Source organism: Anopheles merus, chromosome 2R (assembly GCF_017562075.2).
Source record: "Anopheles merus strain MAF chromosome 2R, AmerM5.1, whole genome shotgun sequence".
Classification (NCBI taxonomy): Eukaryota; Metazoa; Arthropoda; class Insecta; order Diptera; family Culicidae; genus Anopheles; species Anopheles merus.
This window is the reverse complement of record NC_054082.1, coordinates 1,109,043-1,124,068: the sequence shown is the minus strand read 5'-3', so window position 1 is coordinate 1,124,068 and position 15,026 is coordinate 1,109,043. Positions and strand designations below refer to the sequence as shown.

Sequence of the window (15,026 nt, the reverse complement as noted above, 5' to 3'; positions counted from 1 at the left end):
GTTCTTGGGGCGTTTTTTCGCTGCTGAAATACCCCAAGAACGACGATGATGATGGGGGGAGACTTTGGTGCATTCGATTCGGTATAAATAAAATCGAGCCAGCGATGGTTGTTCGACTTTCGGTTCCACACCGTGCTTGGGTGCCGTTGCGGTTCAGTTCACTTGACGTTTCGTCGCCGTCTAGCTCAAGAACGATGCAACACAGCACAACAGCACAGCACCCATGCACTTTTCTTTTACGAGTGAACCCTGCCCCTTATTGCACTTTCTTTCTCCCTCTCGTTCGTCGTTCGCAAAACTCGCCATCAACTAAATGGAGCCCAAGTTGAAACGGCAAGTAGCACACACACAAAAATGTCTCGTCAAGTGCAGCATAATTTCGCGGTCGCGGCACATGGCACGCAACGAATGCATTTCATACAATCCAGCCACCATACATACATACACACATACACACATCCACTGACACACAAACGTTCCGCAGAGTTCGGGGACGAAGTTTCCTCCTCCTGCAGTTAAATGCAATTTCTATCTTTCGTCTCTTAAAAGGAAGGGTGGACCGAAATTGATTTATGAGCAGTTTCTTCCAAGTACGATAAATTATAATTTCTCTCTTTCGGTCTGTCGGTCTCCCGGTCCCCCAGTCTCCTCCATCAGCCAGAAACGGAAGAAAGCATAACTTTGGAGTACGGTTAAATAACAAAAAAATCACGCAAACACACACACACACACACACACACACACACACACACACACACACACACACACACACACACACACACACACACACACACACACACACACACACACACACTTCCATTAGTGCACAAACAAACCGAAACAAAAGCATGGCATAATATTGAGGGAACAAAAAAAACAACAACAAACAAACACAGAAACACACAAATGTAGCAAACGAAAACAGCAACTTTTTGGCCCACGTTGCACTAATTGCACGCAACGACACACGCTCGCACACATACACAAACGGCTCGGGATGAATTTTGCTCACCTCCATCATGGCCTGCTGGGCGGTGTGCTGAAGTCGTCAAGGCAAGTGGGTAGCTTTTCCTGCTGTTGGTTTGGATTTTTTCCCACTTCAAACACCACACCGCACTATCAGTCACAGCTATCAGCGATGATGGTGCACCACTGCACTAGTTCACACTGCACGTACTCACACTGGCACTGGAAGTTTGGAAATCTTTCGGATTGATAATGCATACGGAGAGGTTCGTCTCTTGATGCCCAAAGCTCGTTGAAGCTGATTTACGAGTGCAATGAAACGGACACACAATCACACACAATCACACACAGTCACACACCGCGACACCAAGCGCACACACGTACAGGCTTGATCACTGAGGTTTCGGTTTCGAGAGGAGCGCACAGCGAAAAACGGAAGAAAAAAGCGCCGTTACCGAAAGCAATTGACGGGCGCAACGCACACAACAAACACCTGCACTACGCTCGCGTCTAACGATTCAACGACCCGGTACCAGCGCCGCATCACCACGGACACCGCTGCGATCGAGCGCGTACGCGAAAGAGGATGTGTTTCTCTGTGTCTGAGAATTCGTATTCTGATGTTGATTGTTTATTTTCCAACGGCCGAACCCCTCGGATTCTGGTCGTCGCCCGTGCGGTGTGCGAGCAGGCGCGCAAGCGGCCCGCCAGAGCGAGCCAGCGAGTGGTGCGCGCGGAAGCGAGATGCTGCCAGCGTGGTGCCGCGCGCGAGAGCGCGACACCGATAGTGAGAGCACTCACGCGAGTGCCTTCTCACTATGCGCCGACAGAGTGCGCACGAGGCCGTTGCATCGTGCCATCGGGCGGTCTCGCTCACGCAAAATGGGATGGGATTTCCCCTTCCACAGCACACAGCACCACAGGGCGCACGTTGTTGTCGATTCCCTTTTCGTATCGGTTTTCGCTGCTGCTGCTGCTGCTGCTGCGCGGTGCCGTTTTGTTCTCGCTCTTCCTGTCCCTCTTCCTCTCTTCTACTTCTTCTGCTTCTTCTTCTTCTTCGTGCAGGACACTTTCAACCGCTGATGCCGTTCTTCCGGGTGGTGGAAGAAATGGAAAAGCGTCGTCGTCATTCGAAGGGCAGCTTTAAACCCAACGGAGGTGGCTGCGTTACCACGGTAACCGAGGATTGTTGCAATCAGACCGTGCTTCTCGGGTTTAAAGTTCTCGGGCCCCGCTCTATTGGCATTTGGGATAGAAGTGGCTGGAGCAGCGACAACAACGCTCCTGCTGAGACACTACGCCACGTGAGCCACGAATAAATCATCGCGCTTCATTACGGCCGGGTTAATTTCCATTAGCGTTTACACACTTGTCGTCAGGTGATAATATTCCTCTATTTGCTTGGTGCGTTGTGGTTGTATGTGTGTGTGTTTTTTGTAGGCGACTTTGTTCCAATTTTGGGAATGACCGGCACTTGAGCCACTTATCATCACCATCATCAGCATCATCATTGAGCCAGTGAGTGGTAAACAGTATCTAGCTGCTGCTTGCTGCTGCTGCTGCTGCTGCTGGCCCACGAAAACCGAGCACAGTCGAGAATGATTTGTTTTGTGACTATTTGATTTAGTTGTGCGTTCTTTTTTTCTTCTCCCCACCACCATCGAATCCGCTTCCACTCAAAACAGCCATTCGAGTTGCTCTATTTTAAGCTCTTATCTGAGCGTATCATAATCATAAAATAAAATCGTGTGCAGATGGAGAGAGAAAAAAAGCTCAGTCTGGCGCTTCTCGAGAAAATAAAAAAAAACAACTACCACGAGCCATGGTGATGTTGATAACAACAGTTTTAAAGTGGGGGGGATGGGGAGGGGATGGATTGAAGGGTGGCTTTGTGTACTCGGGTGCATGTGGGTGTTGTTGAACGATAAAACCACTGAACGGGACTCTCTGGGGCTTGTTGCTTGGGCACTCGGTGCCGGGGCCAAATGCGGCCCGAACCCAAGAATCAGCCCGAGCCAGCGCCGCCTCGCCTAGGTGGTGGGACAAACATTGCACGTCTGTTTGACAAGCGGAGAGTTAACAATAAATTTTATTAATCAATGTCACTTAGTATCTGCTCTGCTTAAATGGTCGCGTTATGTTCTACTTTTTTTCTCCCTCAGTCGTTTGCTTGTGTGTGTGTACGCTGTAACCCTTGCCAATGACGAAGACAAGTACAAACAGCGCACGGCGGACGGCACAGCGAACGACTTTGAGTAGACGCGTTTTGAGGAAGGGATTAATTAAACATTAAACAATTAACCGACACATTAACCGACCTTACCGTGTTGTTTTTTCTTCTTCTTCTTCTTCTTCTTCTTCTTCTTGTGGTCGCAAGTGGCAAGGGTTGGTAACTGAATTTGATTTAATTACTACGGATTGCGTACTAGCGTGTTCGCTGCTAGTGGTTTGCGCAATTGTGGTCCCCGAAAAAAAAAACAACAACGACCATTGGTCCAACGAAAAATGTTAGTTTTTCGAGCCCAATTGCACCATCGTCATCGTCAACAGCGGAGCCTCCCTTGGGGCCCCGTAATGATCGTGTTGATCGTGGACGGATTTATAGCACGGCTCGTGTCATTCGCGCTGGAGAGCCGGGGCCTAGTGTGCTTGCACAGGGCAGGAACGGGGCATTAGGAGGAGAGAAAAGAGACCTGCAAGAATTAACAACGAGCTATGACATCTCCGCAGCAGCACCATTCCGAGGGGGAGAGGGTTTCGTACGCTTGATTTATGGGCCGAAGGGGCCGAAAGATTCAGGTGTGAAATGGAACTGTCATCTTAAAGTGGATGGACCACGAGCATTCGGAGGGAGGGACTGCAACAAAAAAACGGAAGCATTTTATGCTTGCGAGATCATTCTAGGGCAGATAGGGGAGGCAATAAAGAATTAGCTTTATCAGAAAAACATCCCGCACAAATAAACTGTGCTTCGAATGAGGTTGTTCGTGCGGCCGTGAGGGTATAAAATCACGATAAGAAAGATGCTGCTTGTTACAGAGCAACTTATCCCCGTTCAGTTTGATCCAAACAAGCGCTTTATATGGTAGCTTCCTTGCAGCAACAGAAAGCTCAATGATTATTTTGTTGCTTAAACCAATTTATTTCTTCTCAAAGTTTTCCCCCGGTCAAAAGTTTGTCAAGAAATCAAATTTCAATCCATTCTGCCCGAAACCGAACGCCAACGTGGGAGATCCCACGGATCAGTGCCATCGGTGGTGGAGCGGTTTGGAAAATGCTCGCCCGCTTCCGGTTGTTCCGGTGGCGCGGAGGACGGACTGCGAAGGATTTCTATAATTTATTTTTATAATTGATATGCAAATCCGTATCCGTTCTCGGTGGAGTTTTGTTTCGCTGCGGTCGTGTGCGGTATCTAAATATCTTGCCGCTGTGTGCCGAGTGAAGAAAAAACGGCAGAACGGATCATGTTTTGTCTCCACCACCAAAGCGATGGCATCGCTGGGACTGGTGGAACAAAAAAGTTGGTCTACTTCTCGCTTCCTTCACGCCCGGCAGGTGGGAGGGACGGGAGATTGAGAGTAATTTCCAATTCAATACATATTCCATTCCACCGCACTCACAAACACAAACACACACACACACAGACCTGTGCTCGGATGCGAGCAGGGAAAGGATGGGAAAAGGATCACTCCGGCAGCACACATTTAATTTCGTAATGAAAAATATAAACAAAACGAGCAAATGTGAGAGAGACTGTACGAGATATCCTGAACGTACGATTTCGTTCGTTTGGTTTGATTGTTCCCGAGACCGACACCGTCTTCTTGTGTGTGTGTGTGTGTCATGAGCCGTCTTCATATGTCCCAATCCCCCAGGAGGAACGCAATATCGAAGCGAAATCTACATATCTACGCGATGGAAGGAACACATCTCATCACACATCGCTGTCGCTCGTCCGGAATCGTTCAGCGATCCGGGACGGAGAAAAATGGCAGAGAAAGGGGAACAGCAACAACAGCGCAAAGGGAGGAAAAAAATGGTCCCGAGTACCATTCATATATTTATTATATAAAATAATCAAACGACAATTGGCGGCATAAGGTGGGTGAAATGAGGGGGGGGGGAGGACACACCCCTTCCCTTGTTGTCTATTCCCCAAACGGCCCATAGGAAAACCGCGGCTTAGAACACAACGACGATGTTGCTCGCCAATCGGAAACAATGCGCCTGATGTTCCACAACCCGTGGAAATAACTTTTGCGCGATGAGCGAAAGAGCGCAAAACACCGTGTAGCGAGGGTGGAACGGTGTGGGTGTGCAGAGGGTGTACTGATGGCAAGTGAAATGACACACCATTTGAATGGATATCAGAACGAAACCGCGCGCGCGGTTGGCCCCCGTTTTTTATCCCTTTTTTCACCATTCACCGCGAAAGAGAGAGAGAGAGAGCGAGAAGATGACGATTAATCGGGATGAGAGGCGTTGTGGAATGGGGTTAGCACCCACACATCACCCTCACCCCCTCTCACCCTTGGAGGTTAGTTGGCTTCGATCGTAACATTTTCTGATGGGTTTTCTTGTGCAGAAGAGTGTATGATTCGATTTTTAATAATTTTGCCATCGTGCTCCGTGTTTGAACCGCTGCCGCTTGAGGGTAAGGGAGCGAGACAGTAGGGGAAGCGTGGTAAGGGAAAAGTTATTATTCTCGATTTTGAAATGAAAAATCAAACTCCAGTCCAGTGATGCGTAGAGGGGAAGCGTCGAGCAAGGACGATATTCTTACGAGGACGATTTGTTCGGCTGGGGGAGGACGAGGTGGGGTTGGGGGGGGGGGGAGGGCGGTGTGGTGTGGCAGCACAAAAAAGGGTTAATTTGTGGGGTTCGATGCGTAACGGATGCCAACGGGCGTCGCGTTACGGCTGTGTGTGAATGAAAAAATCTACCTCAATCGGCAATTCGTACAAACGGTAAGACAGTCGACAGTTTCTGGTGGAAAGCGGGAATCAAAGGCAAGCAGGATACACATACATAGATACAGCAAACCCTTTTTAGCATACGAAATGGGTATGTACACATACACACACACACACACACACACACATGCGTCTTCATATAAGCGATGACGACGATGGGCCAAGTCATGGTCATGGTTTGAAGGCACATCAAAAGTCGTAATTCGTAATAATAAACATAAAAAGTCACTCTCCCGCATGAGACAACGAAGAGGGAGAGAGAGAGAGCAAGAGAGAGAGACGGGGAGAGAGCCGCGCGGGAGTAAAGGAAAAATAACCCTTTCGGAAAAAGAACCTTTCAGTTTAAAAAAGGGACATACATAGCATGAGGGGATGGGAGGGTGGGAGTGTACCGAAAAACATACACACAAACAAACACACACATGAGTGAGTGTGAGCGGAACGGGGAAGCAGCTCGAACCCAATTAATAACAGAAATTTGAATATATAATTCATGTCAGCCAAAAATTGATGGAAAATTCTGCTGATGCGAAGCGAAGCAGTCGTACTTCAGGGAAAGGGAGTGGAAGGGAAGGGAATATGTTTATCCCTCGAAGCTTCGAGATGAAAACTCAGCTGCTGCTGTCTCTGCGTTTGTGTGTGTGTGTGTGTGGTAATGATCGCCCGGGAAGGGATTTTTAAATTCCCGCTCCTTGTTCAAGGTGTATTGGTCCTTTTATCTTTCCACCCGTCACTGAATGAATGAGGATGCGAGGAGTGGGTGCTTCGGTGGAAAACGGTGGAAAACGGTGTGCACTGTGCAGGCTTCTTTCGGTTGATTGATTAAAATGGCCGAAATGTGTGGTAAAAATTAATCAACTTAAAAATCGATCCTTGCAAGCTCCACTCTTAGCCCTAATCGGTGTCTCACCATCTGCAGCATCCGCGCCGCATTTCCCACACGCATCTTTGCATACGCGTGCCCACACACACACACACACGGCCTTATCAGTCGATGATGGAGGAGGTAAAAAATGACATCCCAAAGGCAGACGCACACAATCACCACGCGGCGCACACGCTCTGGTGGCCGTTAAAGAGTGAGTAATGGCCACCACCACCACGAGAGGTTGAGCAGGGCCACCGCCCATCCCTCCACCGGCCCGCTGCAAGACGTAATGATGATGATTTCCACTCATCAACCCTTTCACCCTTTTTCGATGGAAAACCACACACACACACACAACCCCTCAAATACACACACACATCAGAGCGTTTATGCAAAAACAGGGGTGACAGTTTCTAAGGATGAAAAGATTCTCCAATTCCTTCCGAAGGGCTCGTCGATATTGTCACCGCCGTGCTCCTCCGCCCATTGCCCAGCGTTTCTAAAACTCATCGACAAACGAACGCGTCGCCGATCGAACCGACGCAACGCAGCCTTTCCCCTTTTCCCTGCCACCCTGCAAAGCGGGAAAAAAGGGTTGACACATCGATGTCTGCCTTTTGTCCTTTCGACGAGCGCTCGTTCGACGTTGGCCCGAGTTCTCAAAAACTCACTCACGGTGCTGCTGCCACCACTACACAGTGGCATTAATTTAGGATTTAGATTTATAATTCCTCCCTCGTCCTCCCTCGCAAGCGCCTCATTCGTGGCGCTTCCTTCCTTCCTTCCTTCCGCTTCGCTGCGATGCGATCTCTCCCGTCCCGAAAGCGGTGGAAGCTGATACCGAGGACGACACTCTCGAAACAGGCGAAAAAGGGTTATATTCCGGACGGAAGGCGCACCATTACTACACCCTCGCCTCTCGGGGACCTCTCTCCTCCTTCCCCCCCCCCTTCCCCACCGAACGATGATGAGGATGATGGAATATATTGGTAAATTTGGAAATTTTTCATTTTTCCAAGATGCGAATGCGGGTCGATGTGGGTTTCGCCGGAGCGAGCGAGCGGCACGGGAGGTTGTTGTTTAGTCTTTGTGTGTTGTGTGCTGGGGCCAATCGACAACTGGGGAGGGACTGCTTGATTTGTGAGCTGTGTTTGCCCGCGCGCGCGCGTGTGTGTGTGTGTGTGTGTGAAACGGATTTGGAGAATGAGAAACGACTCCCGTTTCAAATCTATGTCCCGAGGTTCTCAGCGTTCGAACACGCCAGCTGGAGAGAGAGCAAGAGACTGGATGAGGGAAGTGAAGTTGAAGTGGAGTTTCGGTGAACATTTGGATGCTCTTGGCTTTCGCAAACGGATCTCCTTGTATCATCTCCGACTCTCTTGTGTTTATGTATGTGACTCTAGGGGGTCGTCCTTGCGACGACGACGACGACGCCGGGCTGTTGTTTTATTACAACTGATTTTTCGCCAGAAGCCAGTCAACCGTCAAGCAACCGTCGAAGCCGTGGGGAGGAGGCATCCGCACACCGTATGTCTTTATCCACACGCGCGGAGAGTTACGGGGCCGATTTTTATTCTGGGCGGGAATGGGGAGCGAGGACTTAATTGTGTCGCTCCTTTTTTCGGTAGCGCCACCGCGTTAGTAGAGCCCCCATATGGGAAGCAATGGGATTACGAGAAACGAAAATTAAATATTACAAGCCAAAGCATCCCGTCCCGTCACTGTGTGTTGGCAATCTTCAAAACAGAGCACCGACCCGGTTGAAGATGTATCGCTTAAAGACTTTGAGCAAAGAAGCGAAAAAAGGGGTTGATCGGAGCAGTTTGAACAAAATGCTGGCAGCAAAGTGGAATCAGAAATCAATGGCATTTTGGGATTAGCAGCTGCTTTTGCGCCGGTCTCTGCCCTGCCAATACTGCCGAGAGCACGGTGCGCTTTGCCTGTGCGAAGAAAGCATAATTTCATCCAGAGTTATGAGCTCTTTCATCTTTCCGCCAAGCACAAGGGAAGGATGGAATTGCAATTTGCAGCAAAGAAAAACATAAATTTCCCTCTCGCTGGAAGATAATTTTCACAAACACAGAATTTATAATTAACAATCTTTCGTTCGCGCGTTCGCCCGATTCCTCCCGCAGAGACAGAAAGGGGGAGCGCCAAAAAGTCAAACGAAGCGCCGGGCATGTGTCTTGCGAGCCGGGATCTGGTGCGACCGAGTGGTTTGAGGTTTGCTCATCAATTTTTCTACCAACAGCTTTGAAGCCAGGGAAGACATTTTTGGGGCAGGAAGTACACACACACACCAAGCCACATAGAAACCGTCTCCCGTAGAGGGAATCTTCCCCCCGTCCCCAAAAAGGCCACCACGTCTTTGGACGGCTTTGGAAAAACTGGATCGAAGCTTAATGATAAAAGTTTTCGGTGTAATTATATTGATTAAATATCGAAAAATGTTTGATGTTTTGACAGGGTTCCCGCAGGGCCCTGGCCCCCCGTCGCGGAATGACGCTTTTTAGCGACACGGAAGCGACACGGTCCCACTTTTAATCATGATAAAACTTGTTCTTGTTTTAATTTTTGATTGATGGATTATTGGAGCCCTACGGCTACACGGTTCGGGTCTGTGTCTTGGGCTGTGCTTTCGAGGCTGGATCGATTCAACCAATGCGGATTGGCCCTACTCTCCGCTCTCCAGCCAAACGCCAAACGGTTGTTGGCCTTGTCAAACAATCGTATCGAAACAAGCAGTCGGACCCGAGAACGGCTCGTCCGGCAAGGGGTTTGGGAAACAGGCCAACACCCTTCTCCCTCCCCCGGCTGGCTGGTAATCAATATTTACGATTGACGACACGGATTCTCGAAAGCACAGGCACGGCCTCCCACGAACAAGCTGCTTTCTAAGCTGTGATAAGGGACAAACAAGTTGAAAGGGAAGGCGGCGGCAAGATTAAGACGAATAGTCTTGGTCTGTCCGAAGTTTGTAGTGACGCGTTTTTGTCCCTTTAAAAGCATTCGCTAATGGAGGCATTTGCTGATGGTGGAAGTTTTGCTCGCAACGATGTCGCTTTTCTTTCCTCCCTCACTGGTTTTTTGGGGTTCGCGCACAGAAATCTGGTTCGCGCGCCATGCCATCGTCGTGCTAATTCGGCCCAAAACGGCCCAATGGTTGTTGGTAGAAGTGATTAAACGAGCGCGTGATCTGAGAGCATAGCTCGGGAGGTGTGTTCGTTTGGCCTGCAGGGATACCGGTGCAATTCTCTGGGACTTTGAGGTAATGGGATGAGGACAGTCCACAGAAACACGTCTCACAAAACAAAACTTACAAACTTTGGTAAAAAGTGCAGAACAACCCTTTTCGTGTAAAAATAGAACAAAAAAAGAGTGCCCTCACACACACGATATTTGCACAACGATTTTATTGACTCCGTTTGCATCGTCTAGTCGCGCGCCAAACGAATCCTTTTTCCCTCTCCCTAAGGAAGCCAAACAAGAAGTGGTGTTCAAATAGAAATTCAACAAGAGCACGAATCGGTTGATGATTATTCGAAACGACAACAGCAGAAGCGGAAAAATCAACTCGGAAAAAGAGTTGCAGCACAAGATGGTTTGGTTTTCGCAAAGTTGGTCCTTCGAAAGGATCGCTCGCTACGGCCGAGCTTCATTGGAAAGGAAAATAACAGTAAAATTTAATAATCCAACCTTCAATAAAAGCATAAATCCTTGCGCACGACGAATGTATCAATCTGTTTCCTTCTTCGCTGTTTTGCCCGCCAGCCGACAGCCGACAGCCGGCAGAGGACATGCACCAGCACCAGCAGGGGACAGATTCCTCCCCCCCATTGTGAGCACCGTGGGGACGCCGCCAAAATATGGTGCGTTTTTTGTGCAAGGGAAAACTTTGCCGTCTTGCCATCGACGTGCTAATTACCGCAACTTCTCAAACGTAGGGGAGCACGCGAGGGAGCCGCGGGACTGGTGGATCCGGAACCGAACCATGAGCATCGTGTCGTTAAAAATCGGATCGGTTGGAATTGCAAAACCTGAGGCACCGGTTTAGCGGAGCATTAATTTCCTCGTTCCGTCGTTTTCCACTTGAATTGATCTGTATGGAAGGGAAATTATCGCGCTCCTGCTCGCCCGCGTTGATGGCTGTGGATTGTTGTGGTGAGTTGTAAATGGGGGTTTTAAAAAGTTTGCCTTATTTTATGGCTTTACGATCGATTGGCGCAGTGTGTATGTGTGTGTGCGCGCGCGTGACGATGGGCCGATGGGTGTGGGGTGTCACATGATCATTTGCCGTCGCCGCCGTCGATGGGTAGCGACGAGCGACGGTGTCACATGGCGGCCTACTTTGCCGCTCAAGCAAGACGAACCATATTTGCTAAACAAAACGATAAATTGCTCCACCGAGCCAGTCAGCGCAAGGTTGGCGGGCCCACTTGGGCGCAATGAAGCTCAATTATCAGTCAATGATGGCGCCGTGGAGGCGCTCGCGAAAGCTTAAAACGCGCACCTTAAGCCTTTACACTGTGGCAGTGTGTCTGTGTGTGCGTGCGTGTGTGTGTAGCTCCGGGGGTGGATTGATTTATTGTTTGTTAATTTTCTTAACCCTTCCACCACCACCACTTCCCTTGGTTGACTGCAGACGCGAAACAAATCATTCGCCCATAGTCGTCTAGCCCGGTCGGTTGGTCGGTATGATAAGCGATGGAATCGGTTGGATGGAACAAATGAAGGGAAAAAGCCGCGAATTATCATTCCCACACACACACCTTTGTGCGCTTCAAGTGCGCAGGGGGGGGGGGGGGGATGTCGGTGTTGGTGATCCAACCCCGTTCTGTTCGTCATGTTTGTGCTGCTGCCGCTGCGACAATAATTGGGGACAATAAATTAGTACATGATAATTTGATAACGCTCCACTGCAATGTCACCCGAGGCTTGTCGGTTGGGTGGGACGGGCGTGAAGATGCTGAAGCGATACGACCATGTTAATTTATGGCCATAACTAGCAGCTTCTTTTTTCCCTCCATGTAATGATGCCCGGACATGTATCTTCCTGCTGCTGTGAGTCCTTTCGACACAAAGTCGCAGGTGTGATAAAAAGTAATTACCACGAAAACTTTCAGACGCCCTCCTCTCTCTCTCTCTCTCTCTCGCAATCAAAATAGTCAAACATTCATCATTTGGCAATCGATCCTCGAAGAAGAATGGGATCGTTTGGACGTGTCGTGAAGCAAAAATTCCAATGTTCAACTAGCCACGAATTAAATGTAGCGGATGATTGGATAATTTGATTGGAATTATTTATGTCCGTCCGTGAACAGTGAAGCCTCTGGAAGAGTGTCTCCAACAGTGTCCAAGGCATCGCTGAGTCGGGAGGAAAAACTCTGACACACTCTGCGCCTGCAAACGCAACACAATGGACCGTTCACTTGCCAGCGTCTTCACTAGCAAGCACGACACACTTACGCATACCGACAGTGGTGCAGCACCAAAGGACGACGACAACGACGACGACGACGACGACGACGACGACGCCTCCAGTACGACAGTCAGTGACAAACGAAGAGACAACGAAGAGACCAAACTGATACAATGAATAATTACGAAAAGGATATTAATTTGATTTATATCTTACGTCATGTTTCATTAAGCAATGCTCACTCGCTAGCACGCTCGCCCGCTCACACGCACGTGCTCACTCGCTCACTCGTTCGCTCGCACTAAGATCGTATACTAAGCGCAGCCTTTCCGTTCGGTTCGGTGGCACATTCCTTCCAAGCGTTTGGCATTTTTGGCACCGGGCGGGCTGTGCGGCGAATGGCACGGAACGGGACGGGATTTGTTTCCTATTTTTTCCTCCCCGGTTGCTGGAGTTTTCATTACAATTGAATTAATTTTTGCGTACTTTTCTCTTGCGCCCAAAGATCCTCGGCACTCCAATAGAGTCCTTCGCAGCAGTGGTGCGTAGGGGGGAGGATGCTGATAATGGAGCACAAACACGCGAGGGTGCGTCGTTCGGGGACACAAGAGTGGAGTGCACCCGTTGCCATACCATTTTCCACCCTGGGAAAAGCGTTCCGGTCGTTCGAACCGAGATCCGATTTTCGATGTTTACGCCCGGCGCCCGGGCTGATGAAGCGGGGCGGAAGAATTGAATGGCAGGAGCGAAAGGATGCAGGATTTTGAAGGATTAGCATTTCAAAAACATCCACGCAGATAGCATCACTGCAGTTGTTGCAGCACCATCCTTCACCGGGCTGCCGTTCGGTTTCTCTCTCCCCTTCCGCAACGGAGCGAAGGAATGTATCTTGTCTATTCCGTTTAAGGCAATCACACCCGCTTCCCTCCCGCACCCTACCGATGTGCCATCGAATTCCGTGTCCCTGGGATGCTGATAATTAGACGCTCGCAACGAGTCACCGACTCGGGTTTGGGAGTTGATGTAAGAGAAGCGGAACGTTTGGTTTCGTTTGGTTTGGTTGGTGCAGCACGAAAACTCGACGCGATGCTCGATTGGAACCCGCATTTTTTTGTAGGGAAGGGTCGGAAAATCGATATTCGTTGCTTGCAATCTCTTGTTCCAGTTTTTAGCGCAATCGTCGCTGCGCTAACAAAGTCACGTCAAATGTAGACTTTCGCATCGAACCACGTTTAGTGTGTATGTGTGTGTGTTTAGCTCCAGTTTCGTTTGGGCGGTGTGCAGTCATTGCGTATCTTTCAATCAAAAGTTAGGCACAGTGTCGAAAAGTTTTAACGAAATCGGGCAAAGTGGGCGCTTTTTTCGATCCCGAATTCTTCTAAATCGTCAAAAATTTGACAGTCGTCAAGTTCACATATGGTTTGGCGGGGTGCTGGGTGCCTGCGCGTACCGTTTAGTTTGACTGACATTGTGCTTACCCACCATTCGCTTGCAGCAAATGGGAATAATATCACCTATCGAAAGCATGGCTGGATGCGTCCGGGCAGGGCTCCACTTCGGAAGAAATCAAACGTGTGGAATAATAAAAGTTTTCTCAACGTCTCGCAGGGAATGGGGGGGGGGGGGGTTCCCTGTCCCTTCTGCTCGATTGTTAGAGCTCCACAATTTGGCACGGTTTGCCGGTTTGGCATCAATTCAAACATTTCATAATCAAATTTGGCTTCCCGTCTTTGGCGGCCGTGTTCTCTGTGTGTGTGTGTGTGTTTGTTGTGTTTACGATGAAGAAGACAACCGTATGGGAAGCGGAATTTTCTCAAGACACAGAATGCGCTCAACCGTTTGCCTTCGTGAATCGAAGCCTCGGGCTACGAACGGATATGCGGGAGGATGTGCTTTTCGATGCATGATTTCCGGAGTTTTGCAAAACTTTTCTCCAATCATTCCACCTCACCGAAGGGACGGGTGGCCAAGAAGTCAATATATATTGTGCAATGGTGCCACACACAGATGCATGCACACCCGAAACGGAGTGACAGAGTTTGGGCGAGTCAATCAGCTGTCGAAAGGGCGCTGACTTCCGAAGGGCGTTGGTGCAAAGTGGAATTGATTTTTAATTTGTATTCCGCTTGTTTTCTTGGACGCTGGTGGCGAGGAACACGGGCCCACTCTCCCGCTTGACGGTGGATTCCATTAAAAGCAAAATGCGGACGAATAAGCTTCAGCCGTTCCGAGTGATGGATGTCCGAGGGGCACGAAGGCGGCCCCGGAAGTAATCTTAGATTAGAAACGGTCGTTCCTTGTGCAGGCAATTTTCCAACGCAGGCTATCCATCGTTCGTCTGCCGGCGTTGAGTTTTGGCGAAGCAAGAAAAGCATAACGAACCAGCAAGAAGATAACAGCACGGACGGGAAAGGGGAACTGTGTCAACTGTGGAGTAGCGGTGTCAGACACCCGGAATGCTTCGCAGGAGTGAAGGCAACCGAAATCAACCTTTTTTCCCCGTCCCAGAACCCCCGAACGTCTTGCAATGAGACATAAATAATCTTTAATGAATTAAATGCAAAGACGAAGCACGACTTGAAGATTGGTGGAAATTCAATAATGTTTGATTGGGACATTGGAACCGTCCAGCGCCTCGGGAGCAACGGGAAGGGACATTCACATCCGATTGCCAAGACGACAGGAGCGTCTTCGTTAAAGTGGGAGATTTATTTAATCATCTGTGCAAAGTTTGTGCCCAAAAGCGCTGGTGGAACGAGTACGAAGAAGCGAGTGTCAATAATCGCACGATAAGATTAGG

At 49.3% G+C, this 15,026-nt stretch overlaps 1 protein-coding gene across 7 annotated transcripts in view; it reads right to left on the bottom strand.

The window, feature by feature from the left end:
• Positions 1-15,026, bottom strand: part of LOC121590370 (homeobox protein cut) — a 177,465-nt gene that overhangs the window by 49,158 nt on the left and 113,281 nt on the right. The window contains exon 1 of one of the 7 annotated variants that reach the window (XM_041909990.1): positions 1,013-1,601. The exons of the other annotated variants lie outside the window; for them this stretch is intronic. Within the exon in view, the coding sequence (XP_041765924.1) occupies positions 1,013-1,021 (9 nt within the window). The 5' untranslated portion in view covers positions 1,022-1,601. Of the gene's footprint in view, positions 1-1,012; positions 1,602-15,026 lie in introns of those variants that run through there. 7 annotated transcript variants of the gene reach the window in all.